The following is a 25,215-nucleotide window of genomic DNA, read 5'->3' as shown; positions in this document are numbered from 1 at the left end:
CTATACATCCGGTTGTGGTCCGACATTTTGGCGCTACCTGTGGTGAATTGTTTTTAATTATTTAGTTTATATTTTCTAAATTGATTTGTACATGAATTTAATTTTGAATGTCGGTTGTAAACGTATCTGGTTCAAGCCAAAACATTTAAATGATTATTTCACTTACGTTTTATCCTGGAAGAAGCAATTTAAGATTTAACAACTAAACAAAGAGCCTCATTCGGGTGTAAAGCAGGCACATTAATCCGCTGTTAGCCGCACGGGAAAGCCTCTTCGGGAGCAGATTAATGGCAAAGCACGCATGCGCCCGCCATCTGTTCAACCTGCAGCCTCGGACGGGTCGGGTCGCTCGCTCGCTCGGGTTTTGGAGTTTTTGTTTTCGGGGAGTAGGCGGAAGGAGGGGTTCATGTGCAAATTATAATCATGCGCTTCCAGGAATGCTTGTTACATTGCATTAAATGGAATGAAAATTGCATTTAAAAATTCACGTCCACGTTCATAGATTGGGGAAATTCACTTATTATTACGTTGTTTCTGTCATCTTGGGATCTAGTTCTGAAAATTTGCCAAATATTATTGGAGGATGATAATGGCGATGTGGTTGTGTGTGACAGTCACGAGTTTCTGAAGGGGGTTTCCGGAACCAACCGCGAAACAAAAATGAAATCACATTTGTGATGTTTTTTTTTTTGGGGGGGGGGGGGGGGGGACGACTATAGTTCCTTGAGGTCTCTTTTCTTCCACGTGACATGAAAGCACCAAAGAGCGGCGTTAAAGCTGACTTTGTTCTCTTTAATTCGTTATCTGTCTCCGTCATAAAGCTTTGCTGCGTTGCTCTTCGCCACTAGAGGCTACTGTTGACTTGAACAAGGAAGAGACGCGGATGAAGCAATTTACGCGAATACTGGAGAGCATGAGGAAGAAAAGTTGACTAGAAAATATGGGTAAACTCTACGGTGCTTTTGCGTGTGAGCCACATAAGCAGAAAAGCCAGCTTTGAATGTTTTTGTTAATATCTTGATGTGAACTAAAGTCTAATATTGGTCAATTAGAGTATTTGCAAGTGTTTTTATGGTTTAATATGGCAGTATCTTGATCAAAATGTCGACTTGAGTCCCGAACTGCAGCTGTGTGTCACTTGCGAAATGCTTGTTTGTTTGTTTTTGACTGCACTTAAAGGTCATTGAAGGCTCCAGACGAGGGGTCGATGTTTTGCGCTTGCGCACAAGCGAGATGCCATATTGGAACGGAGGTAGCAGCGGGAGCGGAGAGACGTGCTGAGTGCTGAGTGCCGAGGCGAGGCGAGCCGAGCCGAGGCGAGAGCAAACCCAGCGGGGGCTCCGGCCGGAAGTGTCCTGGAATAACAAGAGGGAGGGGGAGAAGAGGGGAAAAAAACTCGGACAGGTAAGACAGGTGACGACTCCGCTTCCGTTTGTATTGGTGCTTTTTGTCGACCAACTGACCACGGAGGGACTTAATTCCTCTTGTTTGAAAGCTCCGTTGACGCTTCGTGGGGAGTTGGCGCTTGCTTAACTTGCTTCAAGTGTCTCGTGCTGATAACCGTCTTTGTGATGCGGTTGTCATTTTTGACCCGGAAATGTCGTTTTTGAACGCGTATCGACCGCCGTTTAGAAATAAGCTTAAAGGCCCTCATGCTGATGACTCACTTTTTTTTATTTTTTGTTTTTTAAAGTGGTGGCGAACGAAGGTGCGTTTCCCAAAAAGTAATCCAAGAGAAACTACCAAAGGCAGCGTCACTCCGACCAACATGGCGCTGCGCTGACTAATTGCCACTTTTAAAGATCTTTTGAGCGAGGAAAAAATACATCCGCGCCGTGCCAACTGCCCGCTTTGGTCTCTTTTGGTGCGCACACGCGAGATTTAGTGAATTAAATCCAAAGTGTGCACGGGGCGAGCGCGTGCGGGTTTTTTTCCGCCGCAGTTTGGAGTGTGCAAAGTACATGAGACGCTGCCGAGGCAGCCTGCTCCTCAGCCTCCTCTTCCTCTGCGACCCCCCCCCCCCCCCACGCGACAACTTCCGCTTTCACTTTGATCGCTTTGTATGAGCAAAATCGTGCAGTTGAGCTGCTTTTTAGTGCTCGTTGCTGCCCTTGTATTCGGGCAGATTAAAATGAAGGCTGAGCTGGATGAGACAATCCCTCAGAAATATATATATTTTTAAATCAGATCAACGGTATGGAAATTCTTTTTTTTTTTTTAATGGAAATTGCGACACTATTTTAACCTTTTTCCTATAAAAAAAAAAAAGTATTCTCTCTAGACAATACATATTTTTATCCAGAAAACTTTTTCACTTTGTTGGTTGCTGAAAAAAAACCAACTTATTTCTCAAAAGTACAACCTTTTAGTTTGAAAAGTTGATTGTATCTTTTTTCCCTGTTTTTCCATTTTTCCTTTTTGCTGAGTCGTGAGGCTTTTCTCGTGTAAAATAAAAATCCGCTCTTTTCACAAGGCGTCATTGAGGACTTGAAGGAAAAGCCAGAGGTCGAATAAGCAGCGGCGGCAGCCGCAGGTGTTGGAATCGGAGGAAGCTCCCGGCCAGGGCACCTCTGCGGGTGAGTCTAAAAGAGGAGAACCCTTGAATAGGCGCTAATGCAATCTAAGGCGCGGCCGTGCGGCGCTAGCTAATCTGCTAAATCCCCCATTAAAGCTTTTGGCGCCGCTTTCAGGCAAGGCGCGTGCACCCGGCTCACCGATGAGCAGAAGAAAGATGGAAGTCGAAGCCCCTTTAGCAAAAACAAGCTTGGCATTTGCCTTGCCGAGGGCAGGTAGTCGTAAGGCACGTCTTTCAAGGAAGGCCGCCGCGCTGATGTGATACCGGTTCATTTTGTCACCATGAGTCATTAGCATCACGCAGATTAGTTTCCAGTCTTCTCTGGCCTTCAAACAATCCAAGATTCCAAACCCGCCCAGCATGAAACAACAAAAATGGATCGATCGAATGGGGGGGGGGGGGAACGCTTGCGCCTGAGTCATTGGCCATTTTGCCTCTTCAGACATAAATTTGGCTTTCCTCGTGTTTTTCTTAATGCAAATCAAAGCAGAGGAGCATCCTCCAATTATTCATTTTTATTTTTGTATAACGACGGTACTTGTTTTTGCTTTCCCTCTCGTGTCAAAAGAAAGCGTGAGATGAATGCACTATTTTGAGTGCAGCTCGTGTCTTTCCAGTTCTGCCACTTTGCCGCCGCTTATCTGATGGCGGCCGCGCCACGCGCGGCCTGCGGCGGCGGCTGCCGGAAGGGACGTCGTACGCCTTGCGGGGAATGATAACAGCATTTTTGTGCTCGAAAGAGCGCCCGTCACCTCTGCCTAGGCGTTTGCGCCTTACCGCTTTTCCCCTCGTTTGATTTGTCGCCAACTTTATGGCCACGCTTGTGTTTTTGCTCCGCAGGCGTTTGGGACGAAGCGTGCCATGCGGTGACGAGGTCTTGAGCTTGCAAGGATGCAGTCGCTGGCCCAGGATCAGGCGCCCAAGCCGCCCGCCTGTCCCATTAACGGGAAGGAGGAGGAGGAGCTCCACTCAGGTGAGGAGACTCAAAAAAAAAAATCCCAGTAAAGCCTGTTTGCCTTCAGCAGACCCACACAAGCCGTGATTGAAAAGACACAGGACGTCAGCCATTTTGGCTTTCGCAGCCATTTTAGGTGTCCTTTTACAGGAATCCTTGCTACTTCCTGGGGAAAAAAAATAAATAAAAAATAGCGAGTCTCCTCTGTGCGTCATTCCGCTGTGGGTCTTGTTGTCAAATCAGAGGCGGAGGCCGTGGAGGAGCAAGAGGAGGAGGTGGAGTTTAACTGGCAGGAGCACATGGAGGAGATGGGGGCCGCCAGCGCCCCACACGGCGCCTTCAAACACGTGAGTCCCACCCAAAAGAAGGAATGACAAAGCCCGGATCGACCGTCGGTCGCCCCGTTAGCATGCTTAGCGTGTCTGTTCAGGTGGAGGTGAGCCTGCAGAGCAGCTTCCAGCCCGGCATGAAGCTGGAGGTGGCCAACAAGGAGGCGCCCGACACCTATTGGGTGGCCACGGTGGTGGCCACGTGCGGCCAGCTGCTGCTGCTGCGCTTCAGCGGCTACGCCGACGACCGCAGGGCCGACTTCTGGTGCGACGTCATGACCGCCGAGCTTCACCCGGTGGGCTGGTGCGCCCGCAACCGCAAGACCCTCACGCCCCCCCAAGGTGCGTTGCGCAACGTGGTGTTTCCCAGCCGCGAGTGAGGGGCGGGGGGGCAATATTTTGTGAAAGTGGATCCATTTCACAGCCCGCAGCGGTTGGGAACTACTAACAAGACTCCAAAGTGTCTGCGGCCATTTCATGCTGCTCCATCCACTTTGCTCTCTTTTTGTCTGTCAGATAAGCTGAGAAAAGGTAAGGCGCTGCCCCCCCCCCCCCCTCCCCACCTTTCCCCTCCTAGGATGTGACCTCCCAGCTTTTTTTGCCTCTTGCACGGCGTGAGATAAGTGACGGGCACAAAACGAGCGCACCTTGCATTGGTGGTGGTTTGCGATAACGACGACTGCGTGCGGCAGATAAAAACGTCTGCCGCCGGTCGCTGACGCAGCACAAAAGTTGCACTCTATTAAATGGGCATTGCCCGTTTGAGCCTGTAGCACAACCCCCCGTTAAAAAAAAAATCCAGTGGATGCTGTCGTTGACTCGCGGCATTCCCGCCTGCCTGCGCGTGCAATAAAGTGTTAATTGCACAAGGGTGACATTCCCCGCATGCTCGCGCCGTGTTTTGGCTGCGGCCGGCGCCTCGAGGTCAGCAAGGCGAGCGAGCGAGTGACTGGAGGGAATTTTCACTCCTGTTCCACTCCAGCCAGAAGGAAAAACCCCTGGACTCAGCACAAAAATGGAAGTCGAAAGTTTGATCCCTCCACAATGATCCAAAAAGCAAAATATGCTAAATTTATGCATACTTGTTTGCGGCGGCATATATTTAGCGAGACTTGAGCTTCCGTGCGGGGGGGGGGGGGTTGCCTGTCGTGTGCATGCGTGATGGGAAGGGGGTGGGGGGTGAGAAGCCCCTCCCTCAAGGTGAATTATGCACTTGATGTGAGCATGTGTGCGTAAGCTGCCTTTGGGATGGAAACGCAGAGAACCAGATAATTGTTTGTACATGTCAGGAGCGAAGTGGGGAGGGGGCTGCGCAGGACATGTAAAAATAGTTGATCTATTTCTGCACACAGGAGTGCTTGTGTGCATGCAAAGCGCCAGCGCAGTGGGCAACAAAAGCAACGTTTACAAGCAAAATGGAAACCTCGCATCGTTGATTGACACCCAAGCTGAAGCAAAAAAAACATTTGGCCAATGTCAACAATCCAAAGTAGAAAGCGTTGAGAGCACTTGATTTTCTTCTACTACGTGTTTTTGTTTTGTGCGTCATTGCAGCCATCAAGGAGAAACACGCGGATTGGACCGAGTTTCTGGTCGGCAACTTGACCGGCTCCAGGACGGCGCCGGCTAACCTGCTCGAGGGGGTGAGTGTGCGCAAAGGTTTTGGCCTGAACCGAAAAGGGCCACATTAGCGAAGGTGGTTTTTTTTTGCTCCAAAAAATGTTTCTTCGCAATAGCACGTTATTTAGCCATGCTCCATTTTTGTTTGCTTAGCCGCTGCGAGGGAAGAACACAGTGGACCTGATGGTCCCGGGATCTGTCCTGGAACTCCGTGACGCGTCGGACCCCTTTCTGTACTGGCCGGTGCGCGTGGTCCGCAACGTAGGCGGCCGGCTCCGTCTGCGCCTCGCCGGCCTCTCGGACGAGCACCGGGCTCGCGACGCGTGGCTCTTTTACCTGGACATCAGGCTGCGACCCCTCGGCTGGGCCCGGGAGAACCGGCTGGCTTTGGAGCCGCCCACAGGTAACATCCCTTTAACATCATCTTTTTTTGCAAAAAAACCCCCAACAAATATTCGAAACATCCTTTTTGAATCGTCGCAGAATTGCAAAGTCTCAAAAGCGCCGCCGACTGGCAGCAAGCTTTGGAGGACGCCAGACGAGACGGAGAGACGAGCGCCGTGCCGCCGGAGGTGTTCAAGGTGAGCGAGCGCCTCTGTCGCCGTCTCACACTTTGTAAACGATTAACAGTTCCCCTGCCGGCCGCGCAGGACCACGCCGACCTGCCTGCGCACGCCTTCAAGGTGGGCATGAAGCTGGAGATGGTTTCTCCGTGGGAGCGCCTGCAGATCTGCCCCGTTTCCGTCACCAAGGTGACCATTTTCAAATCTGATCAGTGACGAAAGAAACGGAAGCGGATGTCAACCCCGACGCCCCCATTGCAGGTTTTCGACCAAAACTACTTCCGAGTCACCGCGGACGACCTGGCGGGCGACGGCGAGCCGCGTTCCGCGTTGTGTCACGCCAACTCTCCGGGCATCATGCCCATCCAGTGGTGCCTGAAGAATGGCGTGGCTTTGGGGCGGCCGCGCGGCTACCGGGCCCCAGACTTTGACTGGGCAGACTACCTCGAGCAGAGCGGCGCCGAAGCCGCTCCCGACACCTGCTTCCCCGACGTAAGGCGTCCACCCCGTTCGTTCGTCCATCCGTCTGTCCGTGTAACGTCACGGAGGTCGGAATCACAAGGATGTGGCGTGTGCAGGCGCGGCAGACTCGGGCGTTCGCCGAAGACGCGTGGCTGGAGACGGCGCACCCCGAGCGGCCGGCGGAGATCTGCGTGGCCCGGATCACTCGAGTGCGAGGACGTCTCTTGTGGCTTCGACTGGAAGGTAAAAGGAAAAAAAAAAGCAGACAAATGAGTTTGATGCTCGAGTAAAGCCGTTGCTCCGAAGCAGGGGTGCCCAAGCGCTGTTGCGAGACCATCGTGGACGTGGAGTCCATGGACATCTTTCCCGTGGGCTGGTGTGAGGCCAACGCTTACCCCCTCAACCCGCCCCTCAGAGCTGCCTGTACGTCCAAGCGCGTCTCAACACCTCATCTGTCCGTCTGTCCGTCCTGTTTGACCCGGTTTCCTGCTCTCTGGCCGCGCAGGTGGCAAAGAACGGAAGATGGTCGTGGTCCAGCCGGAGCAAGAGTAAGCCTCGGGCTCTCCCAAAGGTGACGTCGTCTCTTTGGATTTGCCATTTGGCTCATGTGTGACACGTGACAGATTGGCGCCGCCGTCACTCGCCGCGGAGCCGCCTCCGGCCTATCACTGCCAGCCTGCCCCCAACGACGCAGGTGGCGGCCCGCTCGCTCGCTCCACTTGGCTTTTCTGACATTGCGAGCGGCATTGACGTGTACCTTCTCTTCTTCCCCGTGTGGCAGCCAGCGGTCGCTACTGCTGCTCCAAGGTGTTTGTCAACCACCGCTGCTTCTCGGGGCCGTACCTCAACAAGGGCCGCATCTCCGAGCTGCCGCAGACGGTGGGGCCTGGCAAGTGCACTCTGGTTCTCAAAGAGGTAAAGGCCACAGCGGGCGCGAGGATCTCCGGCTCCGCTTTGCTGACTTTGCCACTCGCTCAGGTCCTCACCATGCTCATCAACGCCGCCTACAAGCCCGGCCGCGTCCTCAAGGAGCTGCAGGAGCTGGAGGATCCCAGCTGGGACTGTCAGGAGGAGACCTTGAAAGCCAAGTGAGTGAGGAGGATGACGGAAGGAAGGAAGCGAGCGAGCGAGCGAGCGTCTCGGGCTTCTTCCCGCTAAACTCGCCCGCCCCCATCTCAGATATAAAGGGAAAACGTACCGATCCAGCATCAAAATCGTCCGCCTGGCTGAGCTCATCCCGGACTTTTGTCGCAAAGTGTGCGTCAAGCTGCAGTGCTGCCCCAACCTCGTGGGCCCTGCGCTCGTGCCCGAAAAGTGCCCGGAGAGCTGCTTTGTTCAGACCAAAACCAAATACAGTGAGTGGAGTATGTGCAAAGTGCTTGTCATAGGAACAAAACATTGAATGTTTTACTTAATTTGTGTGTGTGTGTGTGTGTGTAGCTTATTACTATGGCAAGAAAAGGAAGCTGCCCAAGCCGCCTGGAGGCGAGGACGCCGCCGCCACAGCAGCAGGGGGAGCTGCAGGAGAGACGCTCAAACCAAAGCGCAAGAAGAGGAAGAGCATTTTTGTGCAGAAAAAGCGACGATCTTCAGCGGTGGATTTGACTCTTGCTGGGTCAGGACAGGTTCGCTTCCACGGCCATCTATGCGGGGGGGGGGGCTTGATGGAGGGATCACTTCCAACATCCTTCCTGTCTTGCATCAGGAAAGCGAGGAAGAGGACGGGGCGTCGCGATCGGGCAGCGAAGGCACCAGCTCGGAGCCTCGCGACGACCTGACGGACGCGTCCTCGGTGGAGACGGTCGGGGGCCGCCCGCGTCGCGCCACGGCCCTGCGCAAGGTCGAGCCCCTGGGCACCAGCAATGGCGCCGCCGGCAGCCAGGAGGCGCCAGAGGGCCGACGGCGGTCTGCGCGGCAGCTCCTCGGCAAGTACCAAGCATCCAAAGACGAAGACGTGCAGGTGAGACAGAGCTGCGCTCTTCTTGTCCAAGGTCTTTGAGCTTGAGGCGGCCATCTTGAAGGTAAGAAAAACCCAACTGGTACACAGGAGGAGGAGCCCCTGGTTCTGGACGGAAACCCGCTGGAGTGGAGCGTGCAAGAGGTGGTCCAGTTCATCAACTCCACTGACTGCGCATCGCTGGCCAGCATCTTCCAGGAGCAGGTGATCCATCCGCCGTCTAGCGCCTGCCGGCTAGCGCCCGCTAGCCCGGCGTCTCACGTCATTCTGCTCTGCCTGCCCTGCAGGACATCGACGGCCAGGCCATGCTGCTGCTGACGCTGCCCACCGTGCAGGAGTGCATGGACCTGAAGCTCGGGCCCGCCGTCAAGCTTTGCCACCACATTGAGCGCGTGAAGGTGGCTTTTTACCGGCAGTATGCCAATTGACATTGCGTTTGTTTCCCAAGCTGCGTGAGGATGATCAAAAACATGGCAAGAAAGCACGAAACAAACCCGAAATCAGTTTTCATTTAGCACGCTCGCTCATTCATATATTTGGACTATTTATCGCCACGCTCTTCATTTACGTTTCCCGGAAAGTTATTTTTAATTTATTCTACACGTTACCAAGCGTTGTTCCTCTTGTTTGTTCGCTGTGTCAACGTTGAGCGACTGCTGTTTTTTTGTGATCAGCTATGCAAATGTCTTGTTTGCTGATAAGTTATAAAATCAATTTCTATTCCTTTCTAGATCTTTGTAAGTTATAAAATAAATTTCTATTCCTTTCTAGATCTTTGTTCCCGTCCGTTATGTTGCCAGACGTGACTCAAAAGTCATCCAAGCGGGAAGTCTCAATCTGATTCAATAATGACCTCCCTCCCTCCCTCCCTCCCTCCCTCTCATGTGCTTTCTTGTTCAGTCCAAAGGTCATTAGGCGAGAAATGGCGCCCTCTTGTGGACAAATTATGAGGACAGCATTGAATTCACTTGGGGGTGGGCGCGTTACTTTTTGGAAGTATTTTGAGAGGAAAATAACAGTAAGCTATTTTTTTGTTTTTCTTACAAAATGGCAAGCAAAAATATGTTGCATTGCATTCGCTAGGACTAAAGTGGAAGCTTGAAAATACAACATAAGTCAAAGTTTGCATCCAAAATTCACATATGCACCCATTTGAAGTAATACTCCCATGCTCTTGAACGCATCACGGGAACAAGAGCGGCGCGCGTCACTTGCTGCGCTCAAGTCATTTGGCTTGCCGGCCGACTCATCACAAAGCTTGTCGTCCGCGTGAGGTTAGTTTTGATGTTTTTCTTCATCAATAGAGATCATTTGAATAGAAATGACTTGTGTTTGCCTTTTGGTGGGTGTCACTCAAAGGCCTGCCATCCGCTCTTCCTGTCAACTTCAAAAAGCTGAAAGGTCCCGGAAAGGTCTCGGCCAGCCGGCACGCTGGCACCTGACCTTTGCCTGCGGAGCGGCCCCCGAACCGAACGGCCACACCTTGCGCGAGCCGATTTGGTGGCGCCTTGAAGCCGTTTCCGCCTTTGGCGGTTCCTAACGACCCCCGTTGCAAAGTGTCGAGTCGGCAAGTCGGCCGAGAGGAAGTGAGATGACTGGAGAGGCGACAGGAAGTTGAGTTTAGTGGGAGGAGCTTCAACGTCCATTTGAATGAGCCACTTGGGGTTTCGTGATGCGCGTGGGTGTTCACACCTCAACATCTCACTTCCCTTTTGTTGAGTTTCAGTCCCCGCCAAAAAGATTTTCAGGCGACGAGCCTCTTCTGCACCCGTGTTTCTCTTCCTGAAGGTGTCCCAAAACTTACGGCCACGTGTGTGAATGTTCCCGGCGGACGTTTAGGATTTCATCTCTATTAATAGTGGCAGGCAGGCAGGCAGGCAGGCAGGCAGGCAGGCAGGCAGGCAGGGCAGGCAGGCAGGCAGGGCGGCCGGCCGGCCTCAAATGTCACAAGTGTGCCATTGGCGGCTTCCATATGGCGTCAAAAATGAAGAAATGAAGCATTGCCTTTGACTATTTACAGCGTGCTCATCTGCTGTGATGTCATAGCTCTGTCGTCGTTCTCCGTATAGGTCCTCTGGAGGCCAACCTCCTCCTCCTCCTCCCCCTCCCCCCTCTGCCCGCCGTGTCTCTGGCAGGAACTAGGGCAGCTCGTCCGTCGTCTGTCGAGGAAAGTCCGCACCGAGACCCGGACGGGGACCGGCCGCCATGTCGCCCTTCCTGCGCATCGGCTTCTCCAACTTTGAGATGGACCCGGGCCTGGAGTACCAGGAGGAGGTGCTCAACCCCTACTGCGCCGTTTACATGAAGGAGGCCGTCGATACAGGTGGGACACGGCGTCCGATGAGATTTTCGATTTAAAAGCTCCAGTCTTTGCTCTGGACGGGAACGTTTTCACCGCGCTGCCAAGTTGAGGGCGCTCCCGTTGCCATGGTGACATATTGCAATGCATCATGTTGTGACTGAAGCTCACTTTATTTCTACCTGCTGCTCATTTTGAGCCCACAGTAGCAATTTTTTTCTTCCTCTTCAATGTGGCGGAAGAACAACTCTTGCTTTTTCGAAGAAAAACAACAGGAAGTGACACGAGCGCGCCGTCACCTGCTCTCCGAAGTAACGGCGAGCTGACGCACGCACGCACGCACGCAGATGGCAGTCAGATGATGAGCCCAACGCTTGGGGGAGTCAAAAGCTTAGCGGTCTTTTTTGCAGCCGTTATGCAAGTGGATCTCTGCCACGTTCTTATCACGCAAAACAAAATGCAGCAGATGTCGAGAGCCGATAAGCCGAAGCTGAAGCTGGCGGGCAGAAGGTCAACGCTTTAGACGGACACGGTGCTCGCTTGGCAACCGCAAGCACATCGGCCTATTTGTTTGGCTCACGAGAGCTAAATGGGAATGGCGGCGGCGCCGGCGCCTGTCAAACATTGTCTTTATTATTTCGAGTGTAACAAACCAATTGCGATATTGAAATCAATGGATTTCAAGCAAATGGGCTGAATCATGTCAATGTACCTGTCTGCATGTGTTGCAGCACCGTCGCTGCTTCGCTCATTCTCAAGCCAAAGGCAAAAAATGGCCGGTGACGTCAATCCGAGTCTTGCCTCCCTTCCCCTGCAGAAAAGGGCCCGGTGTTCAAGCAGAAGAAGCCCACCATGTACCCCCCGTGGAGCACCACCTTTGACGCGCACGTGCACCGCGGGCGCGTCATGCACGTGATGGTGAAGGACCGCACGGCCGAGCTCAAGTCGGAGGCCACCGTGGAGCTGGACTCGCTGGCCTCGCGCTGCAAGAAGGAGAACGGCCGGCTGGAGATGTGGGTGCGTGCGCAGCGCAGCGCGCGTCGGTCGGTCGGTCGGTCGGCCCGCTGCTGAGCGACGTTGCCATCTGTTAGTTAGCGCTTAGCGTTGCTCACCGCCGACATGAATTGCAGCCCCAAAACTTGAGCGCTGATGGATTTCATTCACTCAGGGAGAGCTGCGGCCTTTGTCAGGTATTAGGCAGGCAAACTCTGATTTGGATATGTTTTTTTCTTTTCTTTTTTTTTTTATCTCAGTTGGAGTTGAAGCCGCAGGGCCGCCTGCTCATGGAGGCTCGATACTACCTGGAGATAAGCGGTGAGTTAGGAGCGTCGAAATAAAGCCGGCATTCTCGCAATCGAAAAATAGAACATGGTGGAAGTGACGTGAAGATTGTTTTTCGAAAGGGCGGCCCTTCCAAAGTGTCAATCTCGTCGTGTTGTTTCAGACGCGGCGGCGAAGGCCGACGGCGAATGTGAGCGCGAGGCTCCGTTCGCCCTCCATCATCGGCGCGGCGCCATCAAACAGGCCAAAATTCACGAGGTCAAGTGTCACGAGTTCAGCGCCACCTTCTTCCCGCAGCCCACCTTCTGCTCCGTCTGCAAAGAGTTTGTCTGGTGCGCCGGCCCGCCCAACCGCCGACCGCCATCCCCCGTCTTGTCCTCAACATTTTTGCCTTTTTCCGGCAGGGGTCTCAACAAACAAGGTTACCAGTGCAGACGTGAGTTTTGCTCTTTTCCCCTCCCTCCCTCCCTCCCTCCCTCCCTCCCTCCCTCCCTCCCTCCCTCCCTCCCTCCCTCCCTCCCTCGTCGTGTCGCGCGGTCGGTCTGAGCTGCTGCGCGTGCCCGCAGAGTGCAACGCCGCCATCCACAAGAAATGCATCGACAAGGTCATCGCCAAGTGCACGGGCTCGGCCGTCAACAGCAAGGAAACCATGGTAACTAACCTCCGCCGTCCGTCCGTCCGTCCGTCCGTCCGTCCCGCCTCCGTCTAGCTGGGCGCTAACCGGCGTGGAATCTCAGATCCACAAGGAGCGCTTCAAGATCGACATGCCGCACAGGTTCAAGGTGTACAACTACAAGAGCCCCACCTTCTGCGAGCATTGCGGGACCCTCTTGTGGGGGCTGGCCAAGCAGGGCCTCAAATGTGACGGTGAGAGAGGAGCCCTCGCTTTTCCACACGCGACGGAAACGAGGCCTCGCGCTCAACCGCTTGTCGCCCCGGACTAGAATGCGGCATGAACGTCCACCACAAGTGCCAGAAGAAAGTGGCCAACCTGTGCGGGGTCAACCAGAAACTGATGGCCGAAGCGCTGGCCGTCATCGAGAGCCAACAGCAGGTCAGGGCCGGACGGACGCCTTTCCGCCACACTCTTCCCGCGTCAACCCCACGACGTCCTCTAGGCCAGGAGCACCAGAGAAAGCGACATGGTCGGACGGGAAGGTCCCGTGGACATTAACCGAATGATGCGCTCCAGCGCGGCGGAAAGCGCGGCTTCGGCGACGCCTGCGTGTAAAGGTACTCGCTCGCTCGCTCGCTCGCTCGCTCGCCTTGATGTTTGTCGTCCGGCGGGGGCGGGGGAGGGGGCACTCTTGAACATGCGCTGGCCTCCCGGTAGAGGTGCAGGGTATTTCCTGGGAGGGGCCGGCCGTCTCCGACACGCCGGCGGCGCGAGAACACGTTTACGATTTGCCGTCGCTGGGTCGGCCCAAGTTCTCCCTGGACGACTTTGTTCTGCACAAGACGCTCGGCAAAGGCAGCTTTGGCAAGGTGAAGACGCTCGCTCGCCAAAGAACCCCCATGGATTTTCAAAGGCTGCGGCTTGACTTTTTTTCAGGTGTTTTTAGCCGAGCTGAAAAAGAGCGGCGAGTTTTTCGCCATCAAGGCTCTGAAGAAGGACGTGGTTCTGATGGACGACGACGTGGAGTGCACCATGGTGGAGAGGAGGGTCCTCTCTTTAGCCTGGGAAAACCCCTTCCTCACTCAACTGCACTGCACCTTCCAAACCAAGGTCAGGTGCCCCGCCCCGCCCCGCCCCGCCCTTCCATTCGACCTCCTGACTCAAGTCCAGTCGTCCTCCAGGAGAACCTGTTCTTTGTGATGGAGTACCTGAACGGAGGCGACCTGATGTTCCACATCCAGAAGTGTCACAAGTTTGACCTGCACCGATCCACGTAGGCGCGCCTGGCCCAGCTTACCCTCCCGGAGACTCTCCCTCACTCTCGCTTGCTCTCTCCCCGCAGCTTCTACGCCGCCGAGATTGTCTGTGGCCTTCAGTTCCTGCACTCCAGAGGAATCATCTACAGGTGCCGGAGACGAGGGACAACCCTCAGAAGCTTGAAATGTTGACGTCCTTTCTTGCCTGATGTCTGCAGGGACCTGAAGCTGGACAATATCTTGCTGGACTCGGAGGGACACGTCAAGATTGCAGACTTTGGGATGTGCAAGGAGAAGATGTCGGAGGAGGCCCGCACGTCCACTTTCTGCGGGACGCCCGACTACATTGCTCCCGAGGTGATGACGCGGCGGCGGTGGCGGCGGCTCGCCCCGATCCGATTCGTGGAGGACTTTTCACAATGGTGGCGTGCGTTCAGATCCTGCTGGGCCAGAAGTACAACCGCTCGGTGGACTGGTGGTCCTTCGGCGTCCTGCTGTACGAGATGCTCATCGGTCAGTCTCCCTTCCACGGCCGGGACGAGGAGGAGCTCTTTCAGTCCGTCCGCACCGACGACCCGGCGTACCCCCGCTGGCTGACCCGAGACGCCAAGGACATCCTCATCAAGGTGGGACGCTAACCCGGCGACGCGTGCATCTGCCCCGCTTTGACGTCTGCCGTCGTCCCGCCCGCAGCTGTTTGTCAGGGAGCCCGAGGAGCGGCTGGGAGTCAAGGGAGACGTCAGGCAGCACGCCTTCTTTGGCGCCACCGACTGGAAGGCCCTGGAACTGCGCAAGGTGCCGCCGCCCTTCAAGCCCACTTTGGTACGTTTCGCCATCCTCCGCTTCTCATCTCCACGGTGACCCGAGTTCACGCCATCTCCTTGCCCACCCGCCCGCCCGCAGACATCCCCCAGCGACTGCAGCAACTTTGACAAAGAGTTCATCAACGAGAAGCCGCGGCTGTCGTGCGCCGACCGCACGCTCATCAACAGCGTGGACCAGACCATGTTCTGCAACTTCTCCTTCGTCAATCCGGCTCAGGCGGCGGCGCGCTGATCTCCCCCGCCGCCGCCGCCGCCGAGCGAGCGAGCAGACTTTAAGGCGGTCCATTTCGGGCCAAAATTCCAGTGTCTCTGCGGTCAAGTAAGACAAAAACTGACAGGTCACGTTGCAGTTGTCCAATAAGTGTCGCAACTGCTCAGACCTCGCGTAGGAAAATGTTGACCTCCGTTTATACATTTGGATTACCTCAGAAGTGTCCATGTCGTTTCGTCTCGTTGTCGCTAATTAAACACGTGACATTTTGTTGCAAGATGTCTCCGCCTCAATGATCTTTGTGGTGCAAGCGTCCATTTTGTGTGGTCTGAGGAGAAAAGGGGAGAGAGAGCTGCAGAAAGTCCAAGCGATTGCTCTCATGTTCCCAGGGAATTTGCTCAAAGTGCAGCTATCAAACCAAACACGTGCATGAGCTAAGGAAGGAAACCTGCTCTGTGTACTTGGTGGCTTCAGAGACCCCCGGCCCAAACTATGGTCAACAAAAGCATTGGGTGGTGCTGTGTATGGACGTTTTGTTTCTGCAGACAAGAAGTGTCTGTGTCTTTTATTCAAGTACTTTATTTATGATCACCAATAAAGCAAAGTAATGGTCAAGTGTAGTCACAAGATTTGACCAAGAATTTTCCCATATAAATGGTAGAAAGAGAGCTTGAAAATGTTGGTAATCATCCAAAGTTTCAAAGGCGTAGGTTTGTTGTACCATTGATGCATGACGTAGCGGCTTCCGGCATCATGATTGGCTGAGAAGTGTAGATAATGCTACAAGTAGCCACCCCTATGGTGTCTGGGATTCTTGGCTTTCAACGATTGGCCGAGGAGGAAATTAATGTCGCTCCTTGTTGGGTCATTGAGCTGTCAGTCAAAAAGTAAGGTTCAAAGGTAACGGCGATCTGATTGGGCGACAGCTGCACATGCGCAGTGTAGTCCAGCTAAACCGGAAAATTAACAAATAAAGCTTTAAAAAGCCGATCAAATTTAACTCCTGGGTTGAATCGCATTGGCCGTGATTGCTTGTGATTCATTTTGATCCGGCTCCATTTAACTTTTGACTTTCAAAAATAAGTTCACAACAAATGTTTTGTTGCTCGTGAACATGACGATGAAGAAAAGTGGGGCTTTACTTTGAAATCAACCTCCGGAAATGTTATCTGCCATACAACAGCTGGAACTCACGTAAGGCCGATTAAGTTTGTTTCTTTGTTTTCCCCCCCAGATAAACGTTGCAATAAAATATGTACAATGACATCGGATGCATAAAATACACTTGACTGGGTAGTTTGACTGCTCATTCCGATTGACCACTGTGCGGCGTGTGACTCCACCTCCGCATTCCAGGTCGTCTGCTCGTTGAGGAAGAGGAGGAGGAGGAGGAGGAGGAGAGCGAAGGAAGGAAGGAAGGAAGACGAGAGAGAGAAAAGCAGCTACTTAGTGTCTGGATGTTGAGGACAAGGGGAGATGATCAACATTTGGACGTTCTTTCTTGATTAAAACACAGACAGACAGAGTCCTGCTCGTCGCGTCGACTTCCTTCCAAACAAAGTTGCGGCAACTTCTTCAAACTTTTTCGTTTTGGGAGGAGGAGGCGGAGGAGGCAACCGGGACGCCGTCATGGAGATCCTGGACTCGAGTGAAAGCTTCCTGCACTGGGACCGCAACCTCAGCGAGCTGTCCGAGGCCGGAGACATGGACTGTGCCCTCTACACAAACGTGAGTGCAAGTTCTCACTTTTTGTAACCAAGTGAACGGTGCAGAATGCCGTCAGTGCGTGTGTGTGTGCCCTGCTCTCCCTTCACAAGTTGAGCCTTGAGGTCCAGGATGCCCCCTCCCTCCCCCCCTCTCATTTGAATGTTTACTTAAAGCGATATACTTCTAAACATAAGAATAAGCAATCAATCATCATTATAATCGAAAAACCTCCACTGACATGCTCACTGTACTTAGCATTATGTACACATGCACAATTTAATAGAAAGGAATCTTGTGATCACCATTGTGCCCTATTTGAGTGGCATTCATGAACAATGTTTATTCTTGTATTAAGGTACCCAACATTTTAGTAACTTGGTGCAAAATAGAAATACTATAATAAACACAAATGCCACTCAAAAGGAACATTTTTATTGTTCAAATAAGTATTTATGGGTGGGTTGATGAATTTCTTGCCATGATATCCTTCAAAAAGTTTGTTTCATATGCGAAAAGACAGAAAAAAATCTACAGGTGCTTTCACCGGGTTGTTATTAAAGTAGGCCATTAAAAAGTCAGCAAAGTCTGACCAGAAGACTGCTGCGCGCGTGCGTGCGTGCGTGTCTTGCATCTTGAGGACTTTCCAAAATGGCCATTTGCCTCTCCGCTGTTACATAACTCACGAGGAGAAAGTTTGGATGGAGATGGGAATGCGGCCCGCAAGCGTACACATTGGGCAGCCTGTGACAGGTCCGGACTCGACTGGAGGCCCTTTAAACCAATCTTGACCGTTCGGATTCGACAGTTCGTATACGGAGGGTGAAGCGCACAGGCCGTAATTTGGGCACCATTGAACGAGAACGTAGCTATGCGTGCGTATGAATGTAAAATGACTGTAGTGTTCCCAAACAGACTGGCTTGCTTGTTCCCCTCGGCTGACCTCCCCCCCCCCCCCCGTACGCCCACAAAGCCTCTGCCTTCCTTTCCAGCTTGCGCTTTTACTCGTGTGGGTTCACACCCGACTCACGCGTCATTCGTCCTCCGTCTGAGAGTGACACCCGTCATAATTCACCATCAGGTTCATCTGGTTAAATGACAATAACGAGTCGGCCTTCATTGTTCCCGCACGCTGTTACTACAATGACACAGCGTGGCCTCTGACTAAATTTAGCGTAGCAAACATTCACACGAGCTGGATTCCTTTTCATTTGTTGCGAAAACGTGAGTCAAGAACGAGGAAAGTAGATTCACGGTGCAAATTGAGAAGGAAGGCAGAAAGGTGAAGGAAGGATGCAGTCGCGAAAGGTTTTTACGGACGTGCTCGCTATGTTTGTCTTGTGGGTGGGCAACATAAACAAACGATACAAACGCAACGTAGCTTTAGCGTAGCCTTTCATGGCCTCTATGCTAAGCCCTGCACGTGTGCGTGTGTGCAAGTGACAGTAACTTGCACTCAGTGCACTGCAGGAGGAGGAGGAAGGCTTGCTGTGCACATGCAGAAGACCTTTCCAAGAATGTGTCCCCCTTACGTAACTTTCAGCAGATGGACCGTAATGTCATGTTCTGCTTTTGCCATATTAGCAAACACACACACACACACACACACACACACAGCTGCAGGCAAACACACACGCAGTAGCTGGGTAAACAAACGCTAAAAGCGAGGTGCCTGATCTCCGGCGGGGCAGGGCATCCCGCTCGCCTCTGGCCTCCAGCCGCCAGGCCCGGAATGAAAGTCACACGAGAAAAAAACGTTAAGGTGGCGCACAAGTAGCTTGTTGACTTAACGAGAGAAGGCAAAACAAAATGGCGGCTTTCACGGGATGTCTCAAAGAACAAATATTGGGACCCCAAAAAATGATTTAGTTTATTTTTTTTTAAATTATCGTTCTGAGAAATCTCAGAATGGATGCAGGCCGCGTCCAATTTGCTGGCCTGCTATTTGTTCTTTTGAACTGCGCTGGATGGAAACGGGCCCTTGGCCACTTGGCCGCCGGGCCTCCACATGGCGTCCACATGGAAGTTTGCGTCTGCATTTTCAGTCTTCTGCGAGCGTCTCTTCCAACCCCCCTCCCCCACTGGAAAGTGGGCGGCGGCTTTCATGGTGGGGACACCAAGGTGGTAATCATCTCGTTTTGAGGGCGTTCCCGGGCCGGCGTCCCGTCGGCGGGAGCCGTCGCCAGGCTAAATTTAAATGTGGCGTTTGCGGCGGGGCGGCTCAAAACGCACGCTCTCCTCCCAAAATGCCGCAATTGAACTTCTTGATGGTTGTGGTTGAGATGCAAATAACATCTCCAAAGTCACAATTGCAGATTGTGGCCATCCTTCACCTGAGACATCAAAGTGTCTCATTAAAAACCGCCAATATGGCGCCTGTGTCCTTTTCTAGGCGTCAGGCGGCCCTCAAGGCTAAGCCCCCCCCCCCCCCCCCCTTCCAAATATCTTGCCGTCTTTTGGGTCGTAAGGCAGACACGGCCGGCGAGGTTTGACATTTACGACGAGTCCGGGCGAGTTGGCGGACGTCTTTTGTCTTGGGCGCCGACTTGCATTTTACCCGGCACGCCTCGCAAGGTGGTGAGCTTCGAAAAGGACAACACAATTCAACACACGCAAAAATATAGAATGGAAATGTAGTTATTTTTGAAAATAGCCTGCTTCTGAACATTTCAGCACCAAAAAAAAGCCTTTGCCCCTTTTAGACAAAAGTAGGTCAGCGTGTGTCTCGTCTGTGTGTGTGTCAGTGTCAATTTAGTGTCTCTTTCTGCTATGTGTGAGTGTGTTATTCCTGCAGCTAACACACACGTACACACGCACGGAGTGGAAGGAAGGAGTTTGTCATAGGTCGCGGTGACGACTCGGAAAAAGCAGAGCGTGCGTGCGTGCGTGCGTGCTGCTTGACCCAAACGCAGACAAATGAGCTCAACAGGTGCGTTCAAGGTGGCATTTTTGACAATGAGAATCGCTTATCATGACAAAATATGTATTCACTGAAGGTTTTTTTCCTTTGGTGAAGTCATCCGTGTCTGTCTGGAGGTTGTTTGGGTTTGGGGGCGGGGGGGGGGTTGCCTTCACTCGTCTGGAAGCTTCGAGAGGCCGAGTGGCTGGAAGAATTGAAAATCCAGACGTGTTTTCCATTCGTCAGCTGCCGTAGTTTGACTCATGCTAACGATGCTAACGGTGGTGTGGAAACGGGCCGGCTGTCAGATAGGCGAGTTCAGATAGTAAGAGGAATGAATAACAAACACGCTGACTCGTGCCTTTTTGACATCAACTCGTGCGACGTGTTTGTGTGTCCTCTGGTCATGTCATCGCAGATAGGTCGCAGTCCTCGGGCTAAAGTCCGCTCGTGCCATCAGATTACACACACACACACACACATTAGTTTGCACTATAGGAACTCATTGGGAAAATCCTCAAAACATTACCCGACTGATAAATGGGAGGCTAGAATAGTTCTACAAATGTTTTTATTTTTAAGCAGCACTAAGGTAAAGGTGTAAATGTTTTTTCCTCGGGAGTAACTAAGAATTTGGACCTTTCATGTCTTCTCCACATGTTGCATCACCAAGCTGTTCTGCTTTTTCCGCCCTCCTTGGCCTCAAAGAGGCATCTGGAAATTGAAACCTTTAAACACACACACACACACACACACACACACACGTTTGCGGAAGACTTGAAGGCAGCATTCCTTTGCTACCTCCCCCCCTGAGAGGATCTGTGCCTGCTCGGCCGAGCCTCGCGGCTGGTGGGAGCTTTTATGGTGGCAGCGTAATTGCACCTTTTCCACCCACGCAGCTTTTTCAGGCCTTGTTGGTTGCAAATGTTAAGGAAAAAAAGTGTCAATAAAAGCCCCCCCCCCTTTAAAACTGTAATTACCTATAGACTCCACAAGAAGGCAGCAAACAAATCCTTTTATCTAATCTCTTTTTTTTTTTTTTTCTTTTACATCAGCACAAATGTGCAGCAATAAGCAATAAATTCCAGCAATAAAATTGAGGCTAGGTCCAAGTGTGGCTAACCTGGATCCTAACTCACAATGCTTGCTAGCTTCATGCCGTTGGACTATTTGTGCGTTCCGTTTGTGTTTCCCTTTGAGTTATTTGCTTTTAGAAAGTCATGTCATGTTTGTTTGTGTCATCTGGGGTAAATACTTTCTTGCGAGGATTAAAAGGCCTCCTTGTTGGCACGCCTTTGGAATTTACTTGCCAGATTCTTGCCTCGGAGTTTTCTATTCAGCCGGGGGGGGGGGGGTCGGGTTACAGTCGGCCCCAAATCACACGCTTGTGTGAGCTGCCGGGACAAAGGGGGTTCAGTTTGCGAGGGTATTTGGTGGTGGTGGGCCGCGACCCGCTCCACTGGCCCACATTGCGCACCCACCCAGGAAAATGACTGTGTGTGTGTTTGTGGCCCTGTTTTTCAGCTTGCAAATGGTAGGACCGCTCCTATTTCCTGCTCTTAAACAAACGGGCTATTTTTGTATTCTTCAAACCACAAAATGACGCACTGTTCATGTGTGTTCCCTCCTGAGCTGAGCAATTAAAGATGATGCTGGACTGTCGGTTACCACGGCAACACGCATCGGGCGGATGAGTGTGTAAATATTTGTTTGGGCTTTTAAACAAATTCTCAGTTAGCATTCCAGCCTGTTACGGCAGCACATGGAGAACAACAAACAGAAAAATGGATTACAGGAAGTCAAAGTGGGCACAAACGCCCCCGAGTGGCCATTATGTGATCACGTCAAGAAAATGCTCTGGTGTGCCGCGCAGCACTTCTCGGAGCTTCTGGACGACCTCTCACACGACGCTCTGCTGGGCCAGCTGCTGAGCGACCCCTTCCTGTCGGGGGTACGAGGCGGCGCCGGAGGCTCGGGGGCCGACGAGGAGGAAGGCGGCGGCGACCTGTGCCCGTCGTCACCGCCGCCGCCGCACATCGCCGCGGAGCACAGCTACTCGCTGTGCGGCGACAGCAGGCCGCAGTCGCCGCTTTCGCACCTGACCGGGGAGCGTGGCAGCGATGCAGGTCTACCAACAACGTGCACAATTCACTTCTTGATGGAGGCCAAACTGTCCAGTATTCACGCGTCGGCTCTTTTGCTGCAGAATCCGAAGGCGACTCGTCCGAGTGGCCCATGGAGCAGGACGACGGGATGGAGGCTCTCCTGTGCGACGCGCCGTCCCTCCTGCCCGCCCTGGCCCTCGCCTTGGGCTCCGCCGAGGTCCCCCAAGACGCCGCCAGCCCTGCTCAGAGCGCTCGCAGCCAGGACAAAAGCGTCAAGGTCAAGGAGGAGAAGGTCTTCCCCCAGATTAAACTGGAACCGCACGAAGTGGATCAGTTTCTCAATTTGTCCCCGAAAGGTTGGTGCTTTTTTTATGACTCCAGCTGCCGCGCCGAGTTGGATTCATTCGGTGACCACACACTTGCATGACTGCGTCAGGTCTGCAGATGCCCCCCACCCCGCCCAGCTCGCACGGCAGCGACTCGGAGGGCGGCCAGAGCCCCGTGCGCGGCCCCACCTCGCCCAGCAGCCCTGCGCCGGCGCAGCCCGGTCTCAAGGCGCCCGCCCGCGGCAGCTCTTCCTCCTCTTCCTCGCTGTCCAACTCACCGCTGCTCACCGCCGCCCACGTGAGGAACAGACGTCGCCGCAAGTGTGCCTAATAGAGTGGTCGGTATGAATCGGGCTGAATGTGTGTATGTGTGTGTAGAAACTTCAGGGCTCGGGACCTCTGATGCTGACAGAGGAGGAGCGCCGCACGCTGGTGGCTGAAGGCTACCCGGTTCCCACCAAGCTGCCACTCACAAAAGCTGAGGAGAAAGCGCTCAAGAAGATCCGCCGGAAGATCAAAAATAAGGTGCGGCGCATGGAAGGAAGCAGGACTTGCGGTCCAGTGCCTTTTAAAAAGATTTCTATCCCCCCCCCCCCCCCCCCCCCCCCCCCCCCCCCCCCCCCCCCCCCCCCCCCCTCAGATTTCCGCTCAGGAGAGTCGCCGGAAGAAGAAGGAGTACATGGACACCTTGGAGAAGAAGTGAGTCCCAAAGTATCTTTCCCACTTGACCTTTTGGACTGTCACATGCAGGTGCATCTCAATTAAAGAAAAGAAAAGAAAAGAAAAGAAAGAGGCCATGGATAACTACACATGGAGACAGACGTTCAACCTGACATTGATTTTATTCTCAACGTTTTGACATGCAGTACTACCCTTGTCCGCAGGGTGGAGACATGCTCCAACGAAAACAACGACCTGAGGAGGAAAGTGGACACGCTGGAGTGCACCAACAAGTAAAGAGTTCTTCTCTTCATATCGCCGTTCAGTTTTTGCATATCATTTTAATGAAGAAAAAAAAAAAAAGTTTTTCTAATATCCGAAATGCAATCAATGTAGGTCTCTGCTGCAGCAGCTGCAGGCCCTGCAGGCTTCGCTGTCCGGAAAAGTGTCCAGGTCGTGTCGTGCGGTGGGCACGCAGACGTCGTCCTGCCTAATGGTACGCCGCATCTTCATTGACTTGTGGCGGTTGAGCGGCCGAGCGCTTATCGATCGCTGTGTGTGTGTGTGTGTGTGTGTGTGTGTGTGCGCACCTCATCCTCTCAGGTGGTGGTCTTGTGTTTTGCCCTCTTTTTGGGAAGTTTCTACCCGACCGGCCTCACCTCCGGCGCCGGCCCAATCGCCGGCGGCGGCCCGGCCTCTGGGCAACTGGCGGTCAAAGAGTCGTACGCAGCAACAGGTGCGAGCGTTGCTTTAACAACGTTACACGCAGAGTCGCCGCCTGGATTGGCACGGTCGCAATTGAGGCTGGCTAATTCTTTGCGTGTTTTCCAATAGTCAAATCAAGAAGTCTGTTGTCCACCTCGGAGGACGAGCCGCCGCACCTGCTAGGCCTGGGTGGCGAGTACCCCGACCGATGGGAGGACGCTGACGTCACCGTGGTCATGGCGGCGTGGCGGCGTTCGGGCGAGCAGCAGAAAATGGCGGCGGCGGCGGAGGAGCCCCACTGGGCCGAGACGCGCCCGCCGGCGTTCAGGAGTCAAAGCAACAAAACCAGCTCGTCAAACAGCAGGTACAGGTGAGTCACCCAGGCTTTTCTTTCACATAGCCGATGACAATCATTTCACATCACTCATTTGTGCTGAATAGAAAAAAAGTTTCAACCACCTTTTACTGTTTAAAGATGTGCCGTCTTTCTGATACCGCTAGAGGGAGCCCGAGTTCCATCATTGCTACTCATAGCGCACGGCTTCCAAAGCTGCCTTGAAAAGAATTCAAACGTTTTGCCTGACCCCTGCAATCATTTGGTCACACAGTAAATACTGACTCGCGCGCGTGTATGTGTGTGTGTGTGTGTAGGCCTCTGGAGCAGAGGGCGAAAAGCATGGCGGTGGAGAGAAGCGTCAACGAGACCTCCTGAGGGACCCCCCCCCCAGGCGTCCTTGAACAAAGCTCGCTCCCACTGGCCACGGCTGAGTCGCTGGGCTCCTTTCACAAAGCTCCTGCTCCAAGTAAATGTGCACTGACTAGTTGTATGAGACTTGTAGAACTTGATCCGCATGCGCATCCTGGCAAATTCCCTTTCACCATGAGTCATGTGGCATCTGTGGACAAAACAGGAGGGGACATGGCCAAGAATATATTTATATTTTTCTTTTTTTTTTCCCCCGCCAAAGATTATTGCTCTCTTTTATTATTTGGTGTTTTTATTCCATTCCAGTGCCGTTCGTGTACATCCTTTTTGATATTTGTCTTTATTTTTCATTTTAATTCGTTCCTCATTCATATCTTGTTTATACGATGACCAAAATGTGCCTTTTTTTTGTGCGTTTCCTACGCGGCTTTCTAGAATATTTGCAAATGTTGACAGAGTACAACTAATCCAGAAAAGCGACGCGGGATGTTCATAGTTGGCATTTGTTAGCTTAGCACGATGACGACACGAAGCAGATGGCCGCTAACAATGACTTGATGGAGAAAACCAACTCGTGAAAGAATGTGGTACCTTGTAGCCCCATGTTATGCTAAGCTAAGCTAAGCTAACTTCTTTGCAAACTTTCACTCACAATTATTCAATTTTAATATCTATTTTTGTAAATAGGAGTTGTTAAGAAGTGACGATTGCCTCATGCTCGCTGTTTGGGCACAGCCATCACAATCTTAAAAATGTCGAATAGGAATATCGAGACAGACATTGACGAGAACGCGATGAAGTCGTCGTGACTGAAACGAGCAGCCAATGGAGAGCGGTCTCTCCCATATGTTTATTTTCTGTCTCTTTTTGTTTGTTAGTTTGTTTTGCTTGCATAATAAAGTATTTTCCTTAGTAAAAGCATCAATCGGTGTCTGTGTTGTGTTTTTGCAGCTTTTTGCATCTTTCCAAAAGGATGCTTCTGGGGCCAAAAAGCTTATAAAGTGGCACTGGGTCCCGCACGATGACGTCACTGGCAGCCTGGAGTCCTTGAGCGAGCGCACCATATGTGTGCTCATTGAGTGCGTGTGTGTGTGCGCGCGTGCGCGTGTGTCACCTCCTGCCCCAGTTTTGTGAGTGATGATGCTGCAGAAAGGATGAGAGG

General features: G+C 52.8%; 3 protein-coding genes across 12 annotated transcripts; all 3 read left to right on the top strand.

Moving 5' to 3' along the window:
• The first annotated feature begins 22 nt into the window (after positions 1-22).
• Positions 23-9,231, top strand: sfmbt2 (Scm like with four mbt domains 2). 7 transcript variants are annotated; one of them, XM_049760351.2, is made up of 23 exons: positions 23-42; positions 1,180-1,404; positions 2,474-2,576; positions 3,416-3,548; positions 3,774-3,877; positions 3,961-4,201; positions 4,376-4,390; positions 5,414-5,502; positions 5,633-5,882; positions 5,963-6,060; positions 6,130-6,231; positions 6,304-6,534; positions 6,621-6,747; positions 6,811-6,927; positions 7,010-7,052; positions 7,128-7,198; positions 7,286-7,419; positions 7,483-7,592; positions 7,684-7,859; positions 7,945-8,129; positions 8,210-8,464; positions 8,552-8,665; positions 8,749-9,231. In XM_049760351.2, exons 4-23 carry the CDS (start codon positions 3,467-3,469, stop codon positions 8,887-8,889), a joined length of 2,685 nt encoding a protein of 894 aa, XP_049616308.1. In that variant the 5' UTR covers positions 23-42; positions 1,180-1,404; positions 2,474-2,576; positions 3,416-3,466; the 3' UTR covers positions 8,890-9,231. The 7 variants fall into 7 exon arrangements, with proteins under 7 accessions (XP_049616308.1, XP_049616310.1, XP_049616306.1 ...); XM_049760349.2 differs by lacking the exon at positions 23-42 and adding an exon at positions 738-944; XM_049760355.2 differs by lacking the exon at positions 23-42 and adding an exon at positions 740-944 and having other exon boundaries at positions 6,814-6,927.
• Positions 9,232-9,452: 221 nt separating this feature from the next.
• On the top strand, positions 9,453-15,225 carry prkcq (protein kinase C, theta). Of its 3 annotated transcripts, XM_049760380.2 has the most exons (18): positions 9,453-9,735; positions 10,531-10,784; positions 11,578-11,777; positions 12,014-12,074; positions 12,205-12,373; positions 12,446-12,477; positions 12,608-12,693; positions 12,779-12,908; positions 12,986-13,095; positions 13,160-13,274; positions 13,375-13,526; positions 13,594-13,767; positions 13,839-13,930; positions 14,000-14,062; positions 14,132-14,270; positions 14,351-14,539; positions 14,607-14,735; positions 14,817-15,225. In XM_049760380.2, the coding sequence occupies exons 2-18, from the start codon at positions 10,667-10,669 to the stop codon at positions 14,967-14,969; spliced, it is 2,112 nt and encodes a 703-aa protein (XP_049616337.1). In that variant the 5' UTR covers positions 9,453-9,735; positions 10,531-10,666; the 3' UTR covers positions 14,970-15,225. The 3 variants fall into 3 exon arrangements, with proteins under 3 accessions (XP_049616337.1, XP_049616334.1, XP_049616338.1); XM_049760377.2 differs by lacking the exon at positions 9,453-9,735 and having other exon boundaries at positions 9,792-10,784; XM_049760381.2 differs by lacking the exons at positions 9,453-9,735; positions 10,531-10,784 and having other exon boundaries at positions 11,635-11,773.
• Positions 15,226-15,939: 714 nt separating this feature from the next.
• creb3l2 (cAMP responsive element binding protein 3-like 2) lies at positions 15,940-24,978 on the top strand. 2 transcript variants are annotated; one of them, XM_049760436.2, is made up of 12 exons: positions 15,940-16,142; positions 16,305-16,676; positions 21,425-21,677; positions 21,758-22,012; positions 22,093-22,280; positions 22,361-22,507; positions 22,623-22,681; positions 22,867-22,935; positions 23,039-23,138; positions 23,246-23,378; positions 23,477-23,711; positions 23,999-24,978. In XM_049760436.2, the coding sequence occupies exons 2-12, from the start codon at positions 16,578-16,580 to the stop codon at positions 24,057-24,059; spliced, it is 1,599 nt and encodes a 532-aa protein (XP_049616393.1). In that variant the 5' UTR covers positions 15,940-16,142; positions 16,305-16,577; the 3' UTR covers positions 24,060-24,978. The 2 variants fall into 2 exon arrangements, with proteins under 2 accessions (XP_049616393.1, XP_049616392.1); XM_049760435.2 differs by having other exon boundaries at positions 15,942-16,142; positions 23,477-23,717.
• Positions 24,979-25,215: the final 237 nt, after the last annotated feature.

Source organism: Syngnathus scovelli, chromosome 22 (genome assembly GCF_024217435.2).
Source record: "Syngnathus scovelli strain Florida chromosome 22, RoL_Ssco_1.2, whole genome shotgun sequence".
Classification (NCBI taxonomy): Eukaryota; Metazoa; Chordata; class Actinopteri; order Syngnathiformes; family Syngnathidae; genus Syngnathus; species Syngnathus scovelli.
This window is presented reverse-complemented; position numbering and strand designations above follow the sequence as displayed.

Bases quoted from the DNA above. Each gene is read 5' to 3' on its own strand.
- sfmbt2 (XM_049760351.2), top strand. From the start codon at position 3,467: ATGCAGTCGCTGGCCCAGGATCAGGCGCCCAAGCCGCCCGCCTGTCCC. The intron at 5,503-5,632 runs GTGAGTGTGCGC...TTGTTTGCTTAG, and splicing joins CGGCTAACCTGCTCGAGGGG to CCGCTGCGAGGGAAGAACAC. The intron at 8,465-8,551 runs GTGAGACAGAGC...ACTGGTACACAG, and splicing joins CCAAAGACGAAGACGTGCAG to GAGGAGGAGCCCCTGGTTCT.
- prkcq (XM_049760380.2), top strand. From the start codon at position 10,667: ATGTCGCCCTTCCTGCGCATCGGCTTCTCCAACTTTGAGATGGACCCG. The intron at 10,785-11,577 runs GTGGGACACGGC...CTTCCCCTGCAG, and splicing joins GAAGGAGGCCGTCGATACAG to AAAAGGGCCCGGTGTTCAAG. The intron at 11,778-12,013 runs GTGCGTGCGCAG...TTTTTATCTCAG, and splicing joins ACGGCCGGCTGGAGATGTGG to TTGGAGTTGAAGCCGCAGGG.
- creb3l2 (XM_049760435.2), top strand. From the start codon at position 16,578: ATGGAGATCCTGGACTCGAGTGAAAGCTTCCTGCACTGGGACCGCAAC. The intron at 22,682-22,866 runs GTGAGTCCCAAA...CCTTGTCCGCAG, and splicing joins ATGGACACCTTGGAGAAGAA to GGTGGAGACATGCTCCAACG. The intron at 22,936-23,038 runs GTAAAGAGTTCT...CAATCAATGTAG, and splicing joins ACGCTGGAGTGCACCAACAA to GTCTCTGCTGCAGCAGCTGC.